The sequence below is a fragment of the Rhineura floridana genome, chromosome 19 (assembly GCF_030035675.1).
Source record: "Rhineura floridana isolate rRhiFlo1 chromosome 19, rRhiFlo1.hap2, whole genome shotgun sequence".
Classification (NCBI taxonomy): Eukaryota; Metazoa; Chordata; class Lepidosauria; order Squamata; family Rhineuridae; genus Rhineura; species Rhineura floridana.
The window spans coordinates 21772698-21793276 of NC_084498.1; the positions used below are offsets into that span (position 1 = coordinate 21772698).

General features: G+C 46.9%; 1 protein-coding gene across 4 annotated transcripts in view; it reads left to right on the plus strand.

Annotated features, from left to right (window-relative positions):
• Nucleotides 1-20579, plus strand: part of NOS1 (nitric oxide synthase 1) — a 139389-nt gene that overhangs the window by 73757 nt on the left and 45053 nt on the right. For all 4 annotated transcript variants that reach the window (XM_061603482.1, XM_061603480.1, XM_061603481.1 and 1 more), the window contains 5 exons: nt 3828-3960; nt 10120-10257; nt 16221-16366; nt 18202-18364; nt 20023-20114. In XM_061603482.1, coding sequence (XP_061459466.1) covers nt 3828-3960; nt 10120-10257; nt 16221-16366; nt 18202-18364; nt 20023-20114 — 672 coding nt within the window. The remainder of the gene's footprint in view (nt 1-3827; nt 3961-10119; nt 10258-16220; nt 16367-18201; nt 18365-20022; nt 20115-20579) is intronic.

The following is a 20579-nucleotide window of genomic DNA, read 5'->3' on the forward strand; positions in this document are numbered from 1 at the left end:
ATCTGTCCCCTGCCTCCCTCCTTAGTCTCAGTGTTGCCCTTATAGAACTCAGTAAGGAGGAAAGGAGGAATAAATCTAGAACTGGCTGTCCCTGTCGTTGGCTCTGGCTAGGGATGGGCGAGAATTTCGATTCAGTTCACATTTTGCATGCAGAAAGTCCCAGGTTCAATCTCTGGCCTCTGAAGGTAGGCCTGGGAGAGACTCTTGCCTGAAATTTGCCATATTGCATACCTATAGGGATAGGGGGAGATATTAGATTCAGTTCGCACTTAAAGCCGAATCAATCAAATGTGCACTTTCCAAAACAGTATGAGAACTGAACAGCCATCCTTCAGAATTTGCACTTATTCAAATTTTGCAGTGCAGTTTCCAAACCACGTTTACAAAAATGCACGTATTAGGGGAAAGTGTGCATAAAAATGAATATTTGAGTGAAAATAACATGCAAAAAATGCATTGTATGGTGAGAAATGGCTTGCAAAACTGTGTGCCTTAGTCAAAACTGCCTGTAAAAATGTGTTTATTAGGATAAATTCACACTAAGATGGTGGAGAATTTTCATTTTTTAAAAAAAATTCTCAGATTGCTGCAGAAATGTGGAGAATTGAACTTAAAATTGGAGACCACCTAGTGTTGGCCTCTGTGCCTTATGCTCCACTAGTCCAAATGGACACTGGCCATCCCTGTCCTAGCTGGAAGAAACACAACTATGGAGAGGTGCTTTGGGAGGCAAAAGCAGTTGATACAAAAAGGGCTGTGTCACCATAGAGGGGAAGACTGATTCCCAAGGACTTGTGTGCCTGCTCAGTCTCCTTGATGGGCAAAGTCAAGATCCCTGATTCTTTATTACTCTTTATCTTTAAACTAGCCTTCAAATGGAAAGTCCTTCAAATGGAGGCCTCCTTCAGATAGAGAACTGCCCTTCAAATAGGACACCCAGATACCTTATTAAAAGCCCATTTCCTGCCACTGGCTAATCCTGCAAGGAAGCAAGCACAAGGGGGAGGTTGGCAGCTGAAGCAGGACCACCGCCATTGAAACGGGGCAGGCAAGGAATTGGCCCCACTGGACCCTTCCAGGCACATGTGCCCTTGCAAATACCCCAGTAGTCCAGGTACTGTCGCCAAGCTGGGCATCTAGTGAAGCCCCCATTTACCTTGATTACTATAACCAAGAGTTTCCCTGTGCAGCTTAATGTAATGTGGATGCATCTACTTCTCCCTTGTTTGTTTGTTAAAACAGATCAAGGCAGTGTACAGTATAAAAAATCCAAAACGCCGTAAAGACATTTCCCCTCCTTCAGTTATTGTTGGATCATCTGTAACCGTGCTCCCACATATGGGCTTCTCCGTTCTCCGGCCTCACAATGGAAACTGAAGGGACCACAGGAACCACTGCCTTACCCTGTCGAACCATTGGTCCAAATAGCTCACTATTGTCTACACTGACTGGCAGCATCTGTCCAGGGTAGCCCTACCTGAAGACACCAGGGATTGAACCTGGGACCTTCTGCATGCAAGGCAGATGCTCTGCCCCTGGGCTACAGCTCTTCCCTTGAGATGTGTCTTACTCGGCAGAAGATGTTTTCTGCAATGAGGATTTTGCAGCCAACTGTTTGCAACCCAGGAGAGCAAACCCTGTTTGCTGTCTTCTTGGGCCAGCAAAGGCAGAGATCTTAGTAGCTGCTCTGCCCAGCATTCAGATCCGCTCCTCTCTCAATGGGAATCAGGAGAATTTGCTGCTCCACCCCATCCCCGCATAATTATTATTTTAAGAACTTTCATTTCCTGGTATTTTTAGAAAGGGTGCTTGTTTATGTTTTGGAATTCCCATTGTTTTTACTCCAGCCTGCAAGCAGTGAGTGATTCATTAAGGTTGCGAGTGCTTTTCCTGATGCCCTCCCCCACACATACACGCAAAACCTTCTTGTGTTTCATCTTTAAAAGAAAATACCATTTTGGACTCTGGTAGGAAACTGGGTGTTCGTATGGTTGGCTGGATGTCCCAGCAAGTGAAGTCTTCTGCAGCGCACCTGCACAGTTCAAGTTTCCACACATCGAAACCAGGTTAGCTTTGCTCCAGCATCCAATGCAGATTTGCCAGGGGTGGCTGGCGCCCATCGGGACTGGTGGGGCGGAAGGCAGAGAGCCCAACAGTAGGCGGAGCAAGAGCCAAGGATAGGCGGAGCCAGCTAATTCTAGCTGGGGCCCCTTTGTCTCATCCCTGCTAAGTTCTACAAGGGGCAGCCCTGACTAGGAGGAAGCAGACAGCCGCCGCCACCCCCTGGAGTGCACGTGAGTATGAATTCAGGCAGGTAGGGGCTGGCTGCAGGGACAGGATGAGGTGGATGGGGCAATTCCACATTCACCATTATGGACCAGCCTCCAGTCTTGACTGGGAAAAGGCTGAGAGTTGAAAGAGCTTGGGGAGTCACAAGCCGACAGGATGGTAAAAACTGCTGCGTGTGTGCTCTCTCTGGCCTGTGTCCCACTGTGTCGTACATCTGCCTGCCCCTGAATGGGTGGCGCAGTGAAGAACGGATGTACCTGGAGCTAGGGATGGCTGAGAATTTTGATACGGTTCGCATTTTAAGCAGAATTTATCAAATTTGCACTTTCCGAATCAGTATGAGAAGCGAGACACAGCCATCCTTAGATGCTCGCATTTATTAGAATTTTGTGGTGCAGTTTGCCAACTAAACAATATTTGCAAAAATACATACATGAGGGGAAAGTGTGTGTAAAAATGAATATACGAGTGAAGATAACATGCAAAAATGCATTAGATAATGAGGAATGGCTTGCAAGCAACGTGTACCTTTGTTAAAACTGCTTCCAAAAATGTGCTTAGTAGGAGAAATTCACACTAAAATGTTGGAGAATTTTCATGAGGATTTTTTTTTTTAAAAAAATGCAAATTGCTGCAGAAATGTGGAGAACTGAATTTAAGATTGGAAAAATGAGAAGCTGAGAGGACCGAAATGGACAGGTCTTTCCATCCCTACCTGGAGCAGAGCATGTAGAGAGCTGCAACCCAGGGCAGACCTCCCTCTTGGGAAGGCTTAACAAAACCTGGTGTCTCCAGGGAACATGGGAAAAGCAGCGCCTATCGCGGTGTGAGTGTGTGAGCTTGCAAAGACAGTTCTCTTGCTTGTGCAAATGTGGGAAGCTGTGGGAAGATGAATGTGGCTGTAATTAGATCCAAGAGGGCAAGTATGTCAGTGTCCGCCTGCCCCCCCCCCAGCAGAGAGGTTGCCTTCCAAAAGGGGGACATAAATAAAAGCATATTTCTCTCTCTCTTCCAAAACGTAGGAATCTGTTGGTGATCTTGGGGCCTCTCCCAATGTTCATTTTATTGCGAATTCATGATTATTTATGCTCATGATGGTGTCGGGGGATGGTTATATACAACCGCTTTCAATATTGTTTGCACCTGCTAAGGTTTTGGGCCAGACATAATGCTTCATTTCCAAACAGTGCATGTTTTTTATATCCCAAATGTTCTGGATTTAGTCCTGCTTTTGTGTATTTTATTATTGTTATTTTATTTATTAAATTTCTACCCCAGAAGGTTGTGTAAGAGTGCCCCTCTGGACAGCAATAATGTCATAACAGTAGGGAAGCATCGCAAAACTACTAATAAAGTGGAATGGTGTGTGGACGGACCAGTATAAATCCACTACCAATGCGCGATGGTTGTGTCAAAGGCACGTTGCAGAATGCACCTGCAAAGAAGCCCCCCCCCCCGAATGGAGGAGCTCTTAAGTCTGCATAGAGGCCAAGAATTTGTTCCATCCTAGGCTGATTTGATGGGTGTCTATTTTCCAGTTTCCGGGAAGCAGACCAGAAGTCGCCGAAGGCGTTGCCAGCAGGGATGGAGAATGACCGAGTCTTCAGCGACTTGTGGGAGAAAACCGACTCAGCCTTCATTGTGAGCAACCCCTCTTCAGACAAGGACCAGGTAGGTGAAGGAGAATACATAGGAAGCTGCCGTATGGCGAGTCAGACTGTTGCTCCATCTAGCTCAGTGCTACCTGTCCTGGTTCCTCCTCCCTGAGAACTGTGTGTTGTGCAAACAGTGTGTGATGAATTATATGGAAAAGCTCTGTGTGGTTCCCCCCTCCCCCCCAAAAAAAACCCCTCTGCCCTTGTTTCCTTTTGCGGAACGTTTTCCCTGCCAAGGTTTAATTCTTAATTGTATGCATGATCATGATGGATTAGTGTCTATTGTAGCTACATGAGCACAAAGTACAGCAGCACCCCCTGTGGTCAGAGCTGGAACAGCCGTTTGGCAGCATAACTCTTTTTAAGTCAAGTTGAGCTTCCTGACTTCAAAATCTTTACAATGGGACCTTCCTGCCTGTGGCTAATAGGGCTTGCGGCAGATTTCCCCAGGACAGTGGAAGGAGGGAAGGTTCAAAAGCTACATGCCACATTCCTGATCTTGCTTCCCCATCCCACCCCAAATATTATAGGGTACCCCATAACTCGTGTGTGTGTGTGTGTGTGTGTGTGTGTGTGTGTGTGTGTGTGTGTGTGTGTGTGTGTGTGTGTGTGTGTTTAGAAAAGATGGGAGATACAATTGTGGCTCTTCTGCTTCATTTTGTTTAGGTCGTTGAAGAGACTGTTGATTGTTATGCCATAATAAATTTGCTAAGTCTTTGAGTGTCACAAGAGTCATTGCTGCACCAGACCTGCATGGTCACCCCTTTTGACTCTGTACATTTTTAGTTCTGTCTTCTTGCCCATCTTCTGTTTTAATTCCTCTTTTGAAATTCCAAGGACGGCAAGAGGTGTCACCTGAGGAGAATCCCAATGGCCCAACAGAGAAATCTAGAGGGCCACATCCCTGGTCTTTAATAAGTGCATGTTTAGAGCAGCACTCCGATCCTAAAACTTGGTATTAGAAACCATGAAGGTTCTTTGTTCTGTTGCAACAGCAACGCTTCTAGTCCTTAAGGTCACTTGGACAACCTTAGAGGAAATACCCTCAGGGTAAAGAAATCAAGAGTATTTATCATCTTTGCTTCATTTTTATTTTATTTTTTAAAAAATTAGTTATTGGTATTTTAAAAGCTTTTATGGGAGATTCATTCTTCATGCAACGGATGTGAATATTTGGGGCTGGCAAACCCCAGGAGTGAAGGTTGGAGTCCCCGGATTTGGGAGCTGGAGGTGTTCTGTAGAACAACACAGCTAAGGGGGATTAAAGAGAGCCTGCCTATTCAGGGAGAGATGCAGCTTAATAGCAGTTTAAGAGGTGGGAATGAGTTTAGCAGCCCTAATGCAGAGAGGGAAATTAAGCGTGCAATCGAGAATTTTATAAAGTTCTTACAGAGTTGCAAGCTTAACAGCGAAAAATCCTGACCAGGGAAAGATGAGGCAGGAGTGAATCAGTACTCACTCGGATGAAATTGATCCGATTGACAAGGGCCTTCTGTAAAGTCCCAAAGTGTCCCATAAAGCATGATCTCTCTCTCTCTCCCCCCCCCTCCCTCCATACATGCTTTTTATTGAATTTTCATGATGATTTGTGCTTATGATGGTATCAGGGCAGTTATATCCAATTCCTATTTTCATTACCATTTGTGCCTGCAAAAGTTTCGGGGTGGATATACTGCTTCATTTCCAGTCAGTGCATATCTGTCATGTCCTGCCAAAGTCCTGCAACTTTTCACACCACAAATGTTCTGGCAGTGGGGGAGTTGGAAGTTGGGGTGTGTGTGTTGTGTCGCATTTGTTGCACCATAGTACAAGTCTACCCCCCTCCCAGGCAACTATAATATGGTAACTAGGAAAATCTGCCCCAAGCGCTGTTAGATCCAGGAAGAAAGATCCCATTGTGAGGATTTTAAGTCTGAAAGCTCAACTTGACTTGAAAAGAGTTATGCTGCCAAACGGCTGTTCCAGCTCTGACCACAGGGGGTGCTGCTGTACTTTGTGCTCATGTAGCTACAATAGACACTAATCTATCATGATCATGCATACAACTAAGAACCTTGGCAGGGAAAGCCAAAAAATGTTCCGCAAAAGGAAACAAGGGCAGAGGGTTTTTTGGGGGGGAGGGGGGAAACCACACAGAGCTTTTCCGTATAATCCATCACACGCTGTTGGCACAACACACAGCTCTCAGGGAGGAGGAAATGCCAGCCAGCCTGGAGTTTGAATTGGGAAGCTGCTTTTGCAAAAAGAATATAGGAAGCTGCTACATACTGAGTCAGACCAATGGTCCACCTATTGTCGACACTGACAGGCAGCAGCTGTCCTGGATTTCAGGCAGTAGTCTCTCCCAGCCATACCTGGAGATGAACTTAGATGAACTAAGATGAACTGGTTTGAACTAAGTCTGGGCAGATCTATCTAATTAGGTTCTTCTCACTTTTTCATTTTTTCCACTGTTCTCTACAGTTTCACATCAGCTGTGATTTTTTTTAAATGCCGTCATTAATTTCATCAGCCTTTTTTGCGCCAATTTCTCTTAGACGCATTTTTCTATGAAGTTTGGCTTCATAGACACAATTTTGCAAAGTGTTTTCCCCGCCCCCAATAGAAAGCATTTTTGTATGTTATTTTCACTAATGTATGCATTCCTATGCACACATTTTGGTATTTTTTATGTAAGAAAAGTAATTTTGTACGTTTACAAAAGCTACAAATATGAATGCAAATGCATGTTTGAAAAGGAGTACAAAACGCAAACTTATTTGACTAAGCGAGGAGGGGAAAAGACATGTTTAAAAAACTCTGATAAGGGAAAGAGGGGGGAAATGTGGTATTGCATACAAGATCTCAGCAGTATCTGTGGTTCAGCATTATCCTCTATTGTACTGCATTTCAATACATCATAAAAGGACTCCATCTCTCAACAACTGAGCTATCCACCTGCCTAGCCTCCTGCAATCTTATGGCATTTATCAATTTTACCATTTGAACATTTTCCTGCAGTTCAGAGTTGAAGGATGCATTTCAGCTGGGGCAAAAAACTCAAGGAGGGTATGAAGCAGAGCCAGTGAGAGGAGTGGCCTGGGAGAGGGTGTGTGGCCTGGAGAGAGACCCAAGCACCAGTAGTGGCAAATTTAGAAGTGCAGGGTCCCTTCATAATAGCCATGCTCCTTTTTCACTTTCCTTCCTCTCCAGTGATCTCCCTGTCATCTCACGAGTCCACACTCCACTACAACAGACGTCCCTAGGAAACAATCAGCATGAAAGAGTGGCTGGATAGCCGGCCAGATGGGTGACTAAGAAATGCAACAAATAAGAAAGGGGAGACTGTGTTAGCTACTGCAAGGAGTCTGCTCAGTGGCTGACTCACCTCCTTTCACTCTGATTGGCTCCAATCGGCATGAAAGGACAAAGACTCTTCTCAATGCCCAATAGGCTGCCTTTTCATGCTGATTGGCTCATACACAGGGACCTGGCTGGGACTCTGCTCCCAAAAAAGTAACAGGTCTACGACCCCCCACGACCCCAGATGACTGCACCTCTGCTGAGGGCCAAGTAGAGCAGCCTGGAGGGCCACATTTGGTGCCCCCAAGTCCTCAGGTTTCTCTCCTCTTCTACCTCTGGGCCTGATTGTGTTTCCTGCTATGCTTTGGTGATCAAATCAGTGGAGACAACGTACATGGACGTCATGTAGAACATATAATAATTGCAACAGTTTCGCCAACCTGCATGCTGGAAACAGTTGCTGACTCCCACATTTCTGGATAGTATTTAACTGTGTCAAAACGTAACCATATTTGTCAGGGATCAAATATAATGGAGGTGCAAAGCCATAAATGGTGATATGTTACATATATTTTGGTTCTCTCCCAAGATAAGGTTTTTTGGGGTGTTGTTGTTTTGCTTTTTAGGACTGGTGTATTAGGATAAACTGACAATATATTAGGGTACAACTTACCAGCAATGAACCCATTAATTGTGCTACTGGGCTGTGTACAAGACTTCATTTTCTTAGAAGGCAGAGAAATAGTATTTCAATTATTAACCGCCGTCCATACAGCTCTTCACTGTAACTGGAGCAAAAATAGATCCTCCAACGCTGGAGGATTGGGCAACCAGGACATGGGAAGTAGCTCCAATGATAAAGCCGACCAATCCAGTCAGAGCAAGTGCAAAGGAGGCAAATTGTCAATCGGTCTGTTGAAAAGTGGAGTCTTTTTATTATGTATTGAAGCATAGACAGTGCTGAATGATGCACACTGCTGGAAACATTGCACCTAACATTAAATAAGCTCGCAAAATGCTTGGGATGTTTATTGCGCATATATGTCTATTATATGCTTGTAAAATAGCTAAATCAATTAAAAATAGGGGTGTGTGTAAGGATGCGACCTGTTGGCTGGTGCCACTACAAAAGAATTCCAGTGACCCAACTGGCGGTATCAATTCGAGCTCGTTTGTTTTCTGCTATCCACTGCTTTTACCTATCTGGGTTTTTTTCTTCCCAAAAACTGATATTGTGAAAGGAAATACCTATATTTTGAATGGAAAAGAAAGCTGCTTTGCCACTTCCTCCTCTTCTGCTGTGACTGAAGCTGGTCAGTTTTCATGTTAGCAAGCAGAGACCGGCTGTTGTCCGTTTGGAAAGGAAAGGAGGAAAGCAGCTTTCAATGCTCCCCCATCTCCTCCTCAGCAACCATAGAGTCCTTAATGTGGGAGAGACTCTCTAGGGCTAGACTTGCCTTTTAATCTCTATTATAGGCTTGGCTTGCTTCCTCCTGCTTAGAGCTTGAATTTTTCAAGTGTGTGTGGGGGGGGGGAGAGAGAAACTAGTACTGCTGTGCCATGCTGTGAGTATAATCAATAAAAGAACAATATATGTGAGGGAATCTTCAAGGGAAAAATTATATTAAAGGAAAGCCACTGATGTTTGGAGAAAACGGGATCAGTTTGCAATGATGTGGAATATGCAGACCATTGAAAAATCTGGCGCTAAATCCAAATTCAGCGGAATTCCCGTCCGTGTGTGTGTGTGTGCATATGCACATTTGTGTTACGGGTAATGCAAATTGAGCACTTAGTATACATAACAACTGACCATTGTGCACATTCACTAGGCCTCATGGAGAATGTGCACACAAGCTGTCCATAAAGAGGGAATTGTCCACATTTCCTGGTCAATGTACATAATCTCCAATGGGCCATGGAGAACGTGCATATCTTGATGGCATTTTGTACATTCTCTGGGCAATATGCATGTTATCCAGTCACTATATATAGTCTCCAAGAAACATGCCAGTTCAGAAATATGCTGTTGGAGCCCCCCAGGCTGTTTCTGGCCCACTGCCTAATCTTACGTGGCCCATAGCATACCCTCCCAGTGATCAGCTTAGCAGCTGGAAGAAGAGGTGATGCTCCAGATAAAGATTAACTTTTTCTACAGTCCAGGCGCCTTTTCCCCACTCTCAGCAGTTCCCCAGTCAGCTGAGCAGCACGGGTGCAGTGGGCAAGCCGCAGGGAGATGACAGGTTGAAACCTTCCCTCCCCCAGCAGGTTGCAGGTTCACGGCCACATCTGCAGCCCTGCTGCTCATACCAGCCAGGGCAGAAGACTGCGGGGGAGGGGGGAGGTACCATCTTGGAGCTCAAATTGACTATGGTCCTCCCCTCCCCTCCCCCCATGAAATGGTAGCAGATTCGTCTACACTGAACCTTCTTTCCAGGATTTGCATGTCATAGGAAGCTGCCTTACAGCCGGTCAGGGTGTTTCGTCTGTCTAGCCCAATGTTGTCTTCTCTGACTGGCAGCAACCTTCCTACTACCAGATTTTTTCCTAATGAAGTCACTAGGGATCAGTCATGGGACCTTCTCCATGCAAAATGTGTGCTCTACCACTGAGCTATGCTCCTGCCTCTTGGCAAGCGTTCCCTCTCTTTCATCAGGCATTTGCACCCTCACCTTCAAGCTTCTCTGTGCAATCTGAAGGACTAGAAACTTGAAAACATGAAAGCAATATCCTCAGAAAGGTGGACGCTTGTGCTTTGGGTTCCAAGCTTGAGCAACAGAGTCAGAGAACAGACATAATCCTGCATGTGAGCTTCTTTCAAATGAGCGGAAAGGTTCATACAGTCTAGGACTGTGTTCTCATTCATCCATTGTCCGCCTTGTTACCCACACAGGTCCCACCCTCCGGCCGGCAGTCACCAACCAAGAATTTGGTGAATGGAAGCCCTTCCAAGTGCCCACGCTTTGCCAAAGTGCGGAACTGGGAGACCGGATCCGTGCTCAATGACACTCTGCATCTGAAGAGTACCATGGTAAGTGAGACGAAATTTTCCAGGATGTGCTTTGCCAAATCCCACGTTCACTATCCAGTAGTGTTTCTTTGTTACCTAAATAAGCAGCTACCCTTTGGAACTCCTTGCCCATTGATGTTAGCCAGGCACCTTTGCTGTATTGTTTTTGGTCCCTGTTAAAAATATTTGTGTTTAGTAAGCCTGTATTTTACTGTGTAATTTTATTTTATATTATACATATATACTGATTTTATTTATATTGCTGAGCACATTCCAATCTCCTACCAGTGCGAGACTTCCAGGGGTCCCAGGGCTTACCCAGGGTTTGGTTTCCTTGGAATGAAGGTCAGCGGAGACTGGTGTCTTCAGGACATACGGTTTTATTTACACATATATACCACCTGGGCACAAGCTGGAAGGGGCTCCCAGCATTAATGCTCCAACAGATCCTTCTTCCCCAATAGGCCTGTAGGGGAGGCTTTCTAAAGCCACAGCTTGGGATTCGGCCCAGAGAGTGAGGCAAGCCTCTCTGTGTCTTTCCAGCTCTCCACTCCACATCAGACACAAACCCAGATCTACCACCTGCCTCAACCAGGTGAAGGGAGAGGGCTACCCTTGTTCCTATGGCAAAGCATCTTCTCTTGGCCAAGTCTTTAGACATGTAGATCAGGTACTTAACCGATTCATTAACTCAACAAAGAAACTGGCTTCACCAGTACAGCAGGTTTCTCTGCTGCAACTCTATCTGTACACAGTCAAAATCACAGGCCAGAAGGAGACCCAAAAACATCATCCAGACCAACCCCCCAATCCTAATCCTATAGCAATATTTGTGAATTCTTTTCCTACAGAAAACAGCATGGATTTAATGCACTGGAGGCAAGGCACCTTCTCCAACTCCTCTCAGCTGCAGGAGGGAGTTCCCAAGGGGATCTAACCAGTGCAGCTGATCCCAAGTGATCACTGCAGCTTCAGTTGTGCAGGGCTGTCTTCAAGCCCTGACCATTGGCCGACAGTCAGGGCTTCAAAGCTGATTGGTGGAGGCCTGCAAACTCCTTTTTGGCCCAACCGTGACATTACCTGCTGCCGACCTGACATCATATGTCATGAGTTTCAGTCGGTTCAGTTCGAGGACGTGGACAAGGTGCTTGGACAGGTGCGTGCGACCACTTCGGTACTGGATCCTTGCCCCTCTTGGCTTATAAAAACTAGCAAGGATGGAACAGCTGGCTGGGCCAAGGAAGTGATAAATGCCTCTTTACGAGAGGGAGTGGTCCCGGGCTGCCTGAAAGAAGCGGCGGTGAGACCACTCCTGAAAAAACCTTCCTTGGACCCAGAGGACTTTAACAACTATAGACCAGTGGCAAACGTTCCATTCCTGGGCAAGGTCTTGGAACGAGTGGTTGCCGGCCAGCTCCAGGCGCTATTGGATGAAACCGATTATCTAGATCCATTTCAGTCGGGTTTCAGACCCGGTTTTGGCACTGAGACAGCCTTGGTCGCCCTGTATGATGACCTCTGTCGGGAGAGACACAGTGGGAGTGTAACTCTGTTGATTCTCCTTGACCTCTCAGCGGCTTTTGATACCATCGACCATGGTATCCTTCTGGAGAGGCTTGCGGAGTTGGGTGTTGGAGGCACTGCTTGGCAGTGGTTCCGCTCCTACTTGGCGGGCCGTCTCCAGAAGATAATACTTGGGGAACATTGCTCGACCCCGTGGGTTCTCCAATATGGGGTCCCGCAGGGTTCGGTGTTGTCTCCCATGCTTTTTAACATCTATATGAAGCCGTTGGGTGCGGTCATCCGGAGTTTTGGAGTGCGTTGTCATCAGTACGCTGATGACACGCAGCTCTACTTCTCCTTTTCATCTTCTTCAGGTGAGGCGGTCGATGTGCTGAACCGTTGTCTGGACGCGACAATGGACTGGATGAGAACTAACAAACTGAGACTCAATCCTGATAAGACTGAGATGCTGCTGGTGGATGGTTTCTCTGGTCAGATAGTGGATACATACCCTGTCCTGGACGGGGTTACACTCCCCCTAAAGGATCAGGTTCGTAGTTTGGGAGTCGTTTTAGACTCTTCCCTATCATTTGAGGCCCATGTAGCCTCGGTGGCACGGAATGCGTTCTACCAACTTCGGTTGGTAGCCCAGCTACGTCCCTATCTGAGTAAGGAGGACCTTACATCAGTGGTTCATGCTCTGGTAACCTCACGTTTGGACTACTGCAACGCACTCTACGTAGGGCTACCTCTGAAGACGGTTCGGAAGCTACAGCTAGTGCAAAATATGGCGGCCAGACTGCTAACAAGAACTAAGCGGTCTGAGCATATAACACCTGTTCTGGCTCGCTTGCACTGGCTTCCAATATGCTACCGGGCCAGATTCAAAGTGTTGGTACTAACCTATAAAGCCTTATACAGCGCGGGACCACAATACCTGCAGGAACGCCTCTCCCGTTACGAACCGGCTCGTACACTACGGTCTACTACAAAGGCCCTCCTCCGGGTCCCGACCCATAGGGAGGCCCGGAGGGTAGTAACAAGATCTAGGGCCTTCTCAGTGGTGGCCCCCGAATTGTGGAATAGTCTCCCCGAGGAGGTACGCCTGGCACCGACACTATTATCTTTTCGGCACCAGGTTAAAACCTTTCTCTTCTCTGAGGCATTTTAATCTAAGTTATTTATGTAAATGTTGTAATTTTTATTTTAGATGGTGTACTTTTATTTTATTTTATTTATTTTATTTATTTTCATTTCTAGACCGCCCATAGCTAATAGCTCTCTGGGCGGTGTACAAACAGGATTAAAATACAATATAGAATAAAATCAGTAACAGAGAAACACATTAAACTAAAAACATTAAACATAAAGCATTAAACATTAAAATGCCTGGGAGTACAGCCAGGTCTTAACCTGGCGCCTAAAAGAAAGAACCGTAGGTGCCAGGCATATTTCCTCCGGTAAGCTGTTCCACAATTCGGGGGCCACCACAGAAAAGGCCCTAGATCTAGTAACAGTCCTCCGGGCATCGTGGTGAGTTGGTACCCGGAGGAGGGCCTTAGATACAGAACGAAGTGAACGGGTAGGTTCATAGCGGGAGAGGCGTTCCACAAGGTATTGCGGTCCCACACCATGTAAGGCTTTATAGGTCAACACCAGCACCTTGAATCTAGCTTGGAAACAAATAGGTAGCCAATGCAAGCGAGCCAGGACAGGTGTTATATGCGCAGACCGATTGGTCCTTGTCAACAGCCTGGCAGCCGCATTTTGCACTAGCTGAAGTTTCCGAACAGTCTTCAAGGGCAGCCCTACGTAGAGCGCATTACAGTAATCCAGTCTAGAAGTTACCAGAGCGTGAACAACCGAGGTGAGATCATCACTGTCCAGATAGGGGCGTAGTTGGGCTACTAAGCGAAGGTGGTAAAACGCATTCCGTGCCACCGAGGCCACTTGAGCCTCGAGCGACAAGGAAGGGTCAAAAAGGACCCCCAAACTACGAACCTGTTCCTTCAAGGGGAGTGTAACCCCATCTAGAACAGGATAAGCATCCACCATCTGAGCAGGGAAAGAGCTCACCAACAGTGTCTCAGTCTTGTCTGGATTGAGTTTCAGTTTATTAGCTCTCATCCAGTCCATTATCACGGTCAGGCAACGGTTCAGCACATCAACAGTCTCACCTGAAGAAGGTGAAAAGGAGAAGTAGAGCTGCGTGTCATCAGCGTACTGATGGCAACACACTCCAAAACTCCTGATGACCGCACCCAGAGGCTGCATGTAGATGTTAAAAAGCATGGGGGACAAAACCGACCCCTGAGGGACTCCACAATGGAGAGTCCAGGGTGTCGAGCAATGTTCCCCAAGCACTACCTTCTGGCGACGATCTGCTAAGTAGGAGCAGAGAAATTGCCAAGCAGTGCCCCCAACTCCCAACTCCGCGAGCCTCCCCAGAAGGATACCATGGTCGATGGTATCAAACGCCGCTGAGAGATCAAGGAGAATCAACAGAGTCACACTCCCCCTGTCCCTCTCCCGACAAAGGTCATCATACAGGGTGACCAAGGCTGTTTCAGTGCCAAAACCGGACCTAAAACCGGATTGAAACGGATCCAGATAATCGGTTTCATCCAAGAGCGCCTGGAGCTGGCCGGCAACCACCCGCTCCAGAACCTTGCCCAAAAAAGGGACATTCGCCACCGGTCTGTAGTTGTTCAAAACATCTGGGTCCAAAGAAGGTTTCTTTAAAAGAGGTCTTATTATTGCCTCCTTGAGACTACCAGGGACTACTCCCTCTCCCAAGGAGGCATTTATTACCTCCCTGGCCCAGCCGGCGGTTACAGCCCTGCTAGTCTTCACCAGCCAAGATGGGCAGGGGTCCAGAGCAGACGTGGTCGCCCGCACCATTCCAAGCACCTTGTCCACTTCCTCGAGCTGCACCAACTGAAATTCATCCAATAATAAAGGACAAGGCCGCGCTCTGGACACTTCAATGGATTCATCTGTCATAACATCAGAGTCTAAGTCCCGACGGATGCATGCAATCTTGTCCTGGAAGTGCTCCGCAAATTCATTGCAGCGGGCTTCCAATGTTTCCTTAGTATCATGAGAGCCAGAATGTAGGAGCCCTCGTAGAAAGCTCCGCTATTTGTTATGTTGTTATATTTGTTGTATTGATCTTGTAATTTTATTATTGTATATGTTTCTATGTTTGCCGCCCAGAGAGCTGTTTGCTAGTCGGGCGGGATATAAGCTGAATAAAATAAATAAATAAATAAATAAATAATATATGACATCAAGCGCAGGCAGGTGGCTGTGGCTTGTCCAAAATGGCTTGACTGTGCAAATGGGAAGGCCAGTGGTAATACATACAATAACATGCAATGTACAAAAGAAAAGATGCAACAAAAATACATTTAAAAAGCATACAGCATCTAGCACAGCACATTAAGACCGCTGCAACAGGCAGAAAAACCATTACGTGGTCCACCGAGACCATCAGAGTTTTGTGGGGGGGGGGTTTAATGAACTGTTGAAGGAATATGTGGGAAATGGTTGAGATAGTTAAACTGACCTACACCCAAAAAAGAGAATTAAAATATCAACAATGTAATCAGTTCATTGAGAAATGGGCTTGTTTATTAACTTTTGAAATGAAAGTGTAAGAGACAACTACTAATTTTATTTCGGTCAAAGACCAGCAAAAGAGTAAGAGGCAGTAACCATCCATATAATTTGTTTAGCTTTATTTAAAGTTACATAAGAGAGCCAGTGTGGTGTAATGGTTAAGGTGTTGGACTACGACCTGGGAGACCAGGGTTTGAATCCCCACGCAGCCATGAAGCTCCCTGGGTGACCTTGGGCCAGTCACTGCCTCTCAGCCTCAGAGGAAGGCAATGGGAACCCCCCTCTGAATACCGCTTACCATGAAAACCCCATTCGTAGGGTCGTCATAAGTCGGAATTGACTTGAAGGCAGTCCATTTCCATTTCAAAATTACATTGTGGTAAAGAGCTTAATTTATGATAATTTATTTAAAATCACAATTTTCACTTTCCCTCTTCTGTTTCCTCTTTGTTACAGAGTTGTTTTTCTTATGTTCTGTGGGTCATCCGAACACACACATGTGTTTCCTTTCTTGAATGGAATAATAGGGATTTTTTAAAATAATCAATGAAGAAATTCCAGCCAATATAATACTATGATATAGAGAAAAATAGTGGCTGGATTCTGAGCTTTTTTTTAAAAAAAAAAAGAAACCAGAGATTTTCAAGAGGTCCATGGTGGGGGGAAGGTTGGGAAGGACTGCCCTAATCATTGTGGGTTGGCCTTTTTCCGGCACCTGTCTGCACATAGCAGGCGTGCCCTCCGGCCGTTTATGAGGGTAGCACAGCCGTTCTGCAGATTCGCCGCACTAGCACAACCTGCAGGGCAGGTAACCCGGGTGTGTTCTCATGTGCTCTTCTGCGTTGGACCGTTTTTCTCAGGTGACCCCCTGCAGCGAGCAGGTCTGCATGGGCTCCATTATGATGCCTTCCCAGCACATCCGAAGGCCTGAAGACGTCCGGACGAAGGAGCAGCTACTCCCACTAGCGAAAGAATTCATTGATCAGTATTACTCCTCCATCAAGAGGCAAGTTTTTGGCGTGAGCGGTCTGAGACCCCAACGGTTTGGCAGGGCAGAGAGGGTTCTGCTCCGCAAACCATCCAGAAATCTGCAACTAGAGCCTGATTTCCTACTCCTAGACTGGGAAGACGTGGAGCGCAGAGGCTTATGCGAGTGCCTTATCCTGAGTCAGACCGTTGGTGCATCTCGCTCAGTGTCGTCTGCACTGACGGGCAGCAGCTCTCCAGGGTTTTAGGCGGGGTTTCCCCCCAGCCCTACCTGGGGATTGAACTTGGGACCTTCTGCATGCAAAGCAGATGCTCTGCCACCAAGCTCTGACCCTTATGATACGAAGAGGCTGACCTCTTCCACTTAATGACAGCGGCAAGGTACATAAGAATGTAGGACTCTTCCTTATATTGAGTCAGAACACTGGCCTCAGTATTGCCTACACTGTCTGGCAGGGGCTGTCCTGGGTTTCAGGCAGGAGTCTCTCCCAGCCCTACCTGGAGATGCCGGGGATTGAACCTGGGGCCTTCTGCGTGCAAGGCGGATGCTCTGCCACTGAGCTACGGCCCTTATGCCTGCCAGGTGTTGTACGGCTGACCTCTTTCACTTAATGACAAGTGCAAGGTACCTAGGAACGTAGAAAGCTTCCTTATGCTGAGTCAGACCATTGCTCCGTTTATCCCAGTATTGTCTACACTGACTGGCAGTGGCTCTCCAGGATTTCAGTCAGGGTTCTCTCCCAGCCCTACCTAGAGATGCCATTGGGGGGATTGAACTTGGAGCCTTCTGCATACAAGGCAGATGCTCTGCCGCTGATCTACGACCCATCCCCAGGGCTTGCATAGGAAGCTGCCTTATTCCAGGTCAGTCCATTGGTCCACCTAGCTCAGTATGGCCTACACTGACTGGCAGAGGCTTCCCAGAGTTTCAGGCAGGGAGCTTATCCCAGCCGTATACAGAGATGCTGGGGACTGAACCGGGAACCTTCTGCATGCAAGGCAGATGGTCTGCCACTGAGCTGCAACCCTTCGCTGTACTGAGTCAAACCCTTGGCCCATTGCTCAATACTGTCTACACATCTCACAGCAGTTCCTAGGATTTCAGAAGATCAGGGGCTACTGGAGATCAGCAGTGTAAGCCAGGGTCTGGGGTGGTGTTCTTAGGCCCCTTACTTTTTTGAGAGCCAGGTCCGAGCAGGGTCCCCATGTCTCCAGCATCCTACGAGCCAATCAGCATGCAAGGGGAGAGTGTTAGCCACTGGGAAGAGTCTTCAAATTTGCTTCCTTGTTATTTCCCACTGATTGGAGCCAATCAGAGTGAAAGGAGTTCCTATCAGTTCCTACTTCAGAAAGCCAAGCTATGGAGAATGGGGATTCTGTAAGTGCAGAAGAAGAGACAGTGAATCTTGATGATAGCATCACATCTGCATCATCAAGCAGTGTGGTAGCAGCAGGAGAGAAAATTGTAGACACTGAATTCAGTCATTCAAGTGATATCTCTGATGGTGAGAAAGGACCATCAACTGGTGACAGTGACAGAGAAGCAGAAAGCAATATTCAAGCCTGGGCAGACCACTCTATAATCTTAGAAAGGGGCGTGGCTGTGAGGGGGCATGGCTGTGACGATCATGAAGGAACCCTGCACTTCTGAATTTGCCACTACAATTCTGCCAGGGATGGGAGCTGGAGCCTTCTGTATGCAAAGCAGATGCTGTGCCTGAGAGGTGCAGCCTTCCCCCCCATCTGTGTCTGTGCACGTTGACAAATGGATTGTACGCTGGTGAAACACTGCTTTGCCCTGCATGACGGTGTTGTTGCTGATGGCCACCTGCTCCTTTGCTTTCACGCCGGCAGGTTCGCTTCCAAGGCCCACACGGAGAGGCTGGAGGAAGTCACCAAGGAGATAGAAGCCACTGACACCTACCAGCTGCGTGACACAGAACTGATCTACGGGGCGAAGCACGCCTGGCGCAATGCTTCCCGCTGCGTGGGCAGGATTCAGTGGTCCAAGCTGCAGGTGAGTTAGCGGTTGCCTGGGGAAGATTCTCTGGCTTGGCAAACCGGCGCACAGGTGTCGGGGCCTGCAGGGAGGCTGGTGGTCCAGAAGGGAAGGTTGTCTTCTCAGAGGGTTTGGGGAAGCTGGCTTCAAGCGAGAGGGATTCGCAGTTTAAAGCAAGGGATGGAGAGCATTTAGCCCTCCAGATGTTGCTTGAACTACAGCTCCCAGCATCCCCAGCAAGCGTGGCCAAGAGCCAGGGATGACGGGAGTTGTAGTTCAGCAACTTCTGGAGGGCCAAAGGCATAGAGGCCACGCCCACACCATACATTGAAAGAAGTATCATACCACTTTAAACAAAGAATCCAAGAAATTGTCGTTTACTCAGGGTGCCAAGAGTTGTGAGAAGACACCCCCCCATTCCACTCACAGAAGTACAATTCCCAGAGTGGTTTAAACAGTCAATCCCTCATCCCAAGGAATTGAAAAGTGGTGCTCCTAACAGTGCCTCTGATCATGCAGGTCCCACCTGCACTATCCCTTCAAAGCAGCATCATTCCACTTTAAACAGTCATGGCTTCCCCCAAAGAACCCTGGGAACTGTAGTTGTTGACGGTGCTGAGAGGTGTTAGGAGACCCCTGTTCCCCTCACTAAGCTACAATTCCAAGAATTCACTGAGAAGCAGGATTGACTGTTAAACCACTCAGCACCCTCAACAAACTACAGTTCCCAGGATTCTTTGGGGGAAGCCATGACTGTTTAAAGTGGAATGATAGTGGAATAAATGCATGGTGCAGAAATGACCCAAGTCTAGGGTTTAGCAAGAAGCATATTCTTTAAATTTCTTTTCATCAAATAGTGGTAGGAGGAGAACCAGGGAGGGGAGGGGTATTGTTTTTGCAAACATGTTTTCTGAACAAACATGGATCTTTTGTTAAATACTTCCAGTTAAATGCTTTTGCTAACTGCTCTTGCATACAAAAATGTGGCCTTTTCCCAAATAGCTAGCTCTTGATTAGGAATGGGAGAGAAATTCGACGCAGTTCATATTTAAAGGCAAACCTGCCTAATTTGCACTTTCCAAAACAATGCAAGCACCAAAACAAAGCTTTTTGGTGAAATTCGTGCTACTGTGAATTTTGCAAAGCAGTTCACCAGCCAAATAATGTATACAAAAATGCATTTACTTTTCTAAGTGTACATATGTTACTGAAAATAACATATAAAAATGTGTTATATTAGGTGAAAATGCTTTGGGGGGGAAATCTGTGTACGTGTACGTTGTTTCTGAAAATGCGAATTATGTAGATTTGCCTTTAAATATGAATCAAAATTTTCCTCCATCCTTAATAAAAGTTTCCTCATAAGAGCCACTATGGTGTAGCAGTTAGAGTATGGGACTAGGACCTGAGAGACCAGGGTCCAAATCCTCACTCAGCAATGAAGCTCGCTGGTCGACCTTGGGCCAATCACCGCCTCTCAGCCTAACCTACCTCACAGGGTTGTTGTGAGGATACAACGAAGAAGGAGGAGAACCATGTACTGACATCTTGAGCTTCTTGGAGGAAAGGCGGGAGACAAGTGCAATCAATCAATCAATCAATCAGGAATTGTTTTCCATATCCCTGACCATCTCCGTTGCCCGCCCCTGAACCCCAATCCCTTTGAATTCTTTCAGGTCTTTGATGCCCGGGACTGCACCACAGCCCATGGGATGTTCAACTACATTTGCAACCACATAAAATACGCTACTAACAAAGGGAACCTCAGGTATGTGGTGTGTGCAAGCCCAGGGGTAGGGAGGCCTCTTTTCTGTCAACGGTCACATTCACTGGGTAATAGTCTGCTTGAAGGCGGGGTCAAACCCAGTAGTGGGCAGGACCAGAGGCAAAGTGAGCAGGGGGGCTCTCTCTCTTTTTGCCACCCCTTTTTCTCTCTCTCTCTTTATTTAGTTATTAGATTTATATCCTGCCCTTCCTCCCAGGAGGAGCCCAGGACGGCAAACAAAAACACTAAAAATGGGGGACGAGAAGGTGGCATGGCTATGACTAACATTGCCGCCCTGGGCTCCTGCTGGGAGGAAGGGCGGGATATAAATCAAATAATAAATAAATAAATAACATAAGGGGACCCTGCACTTCTGAATTTCCCTCTACACTGATGCCCTCCTTGCCGCTTTGCCACTTCTTTTTTTCTCTTTACTCTTTATGGAATAGGGCCTCTGAATCTTGACAA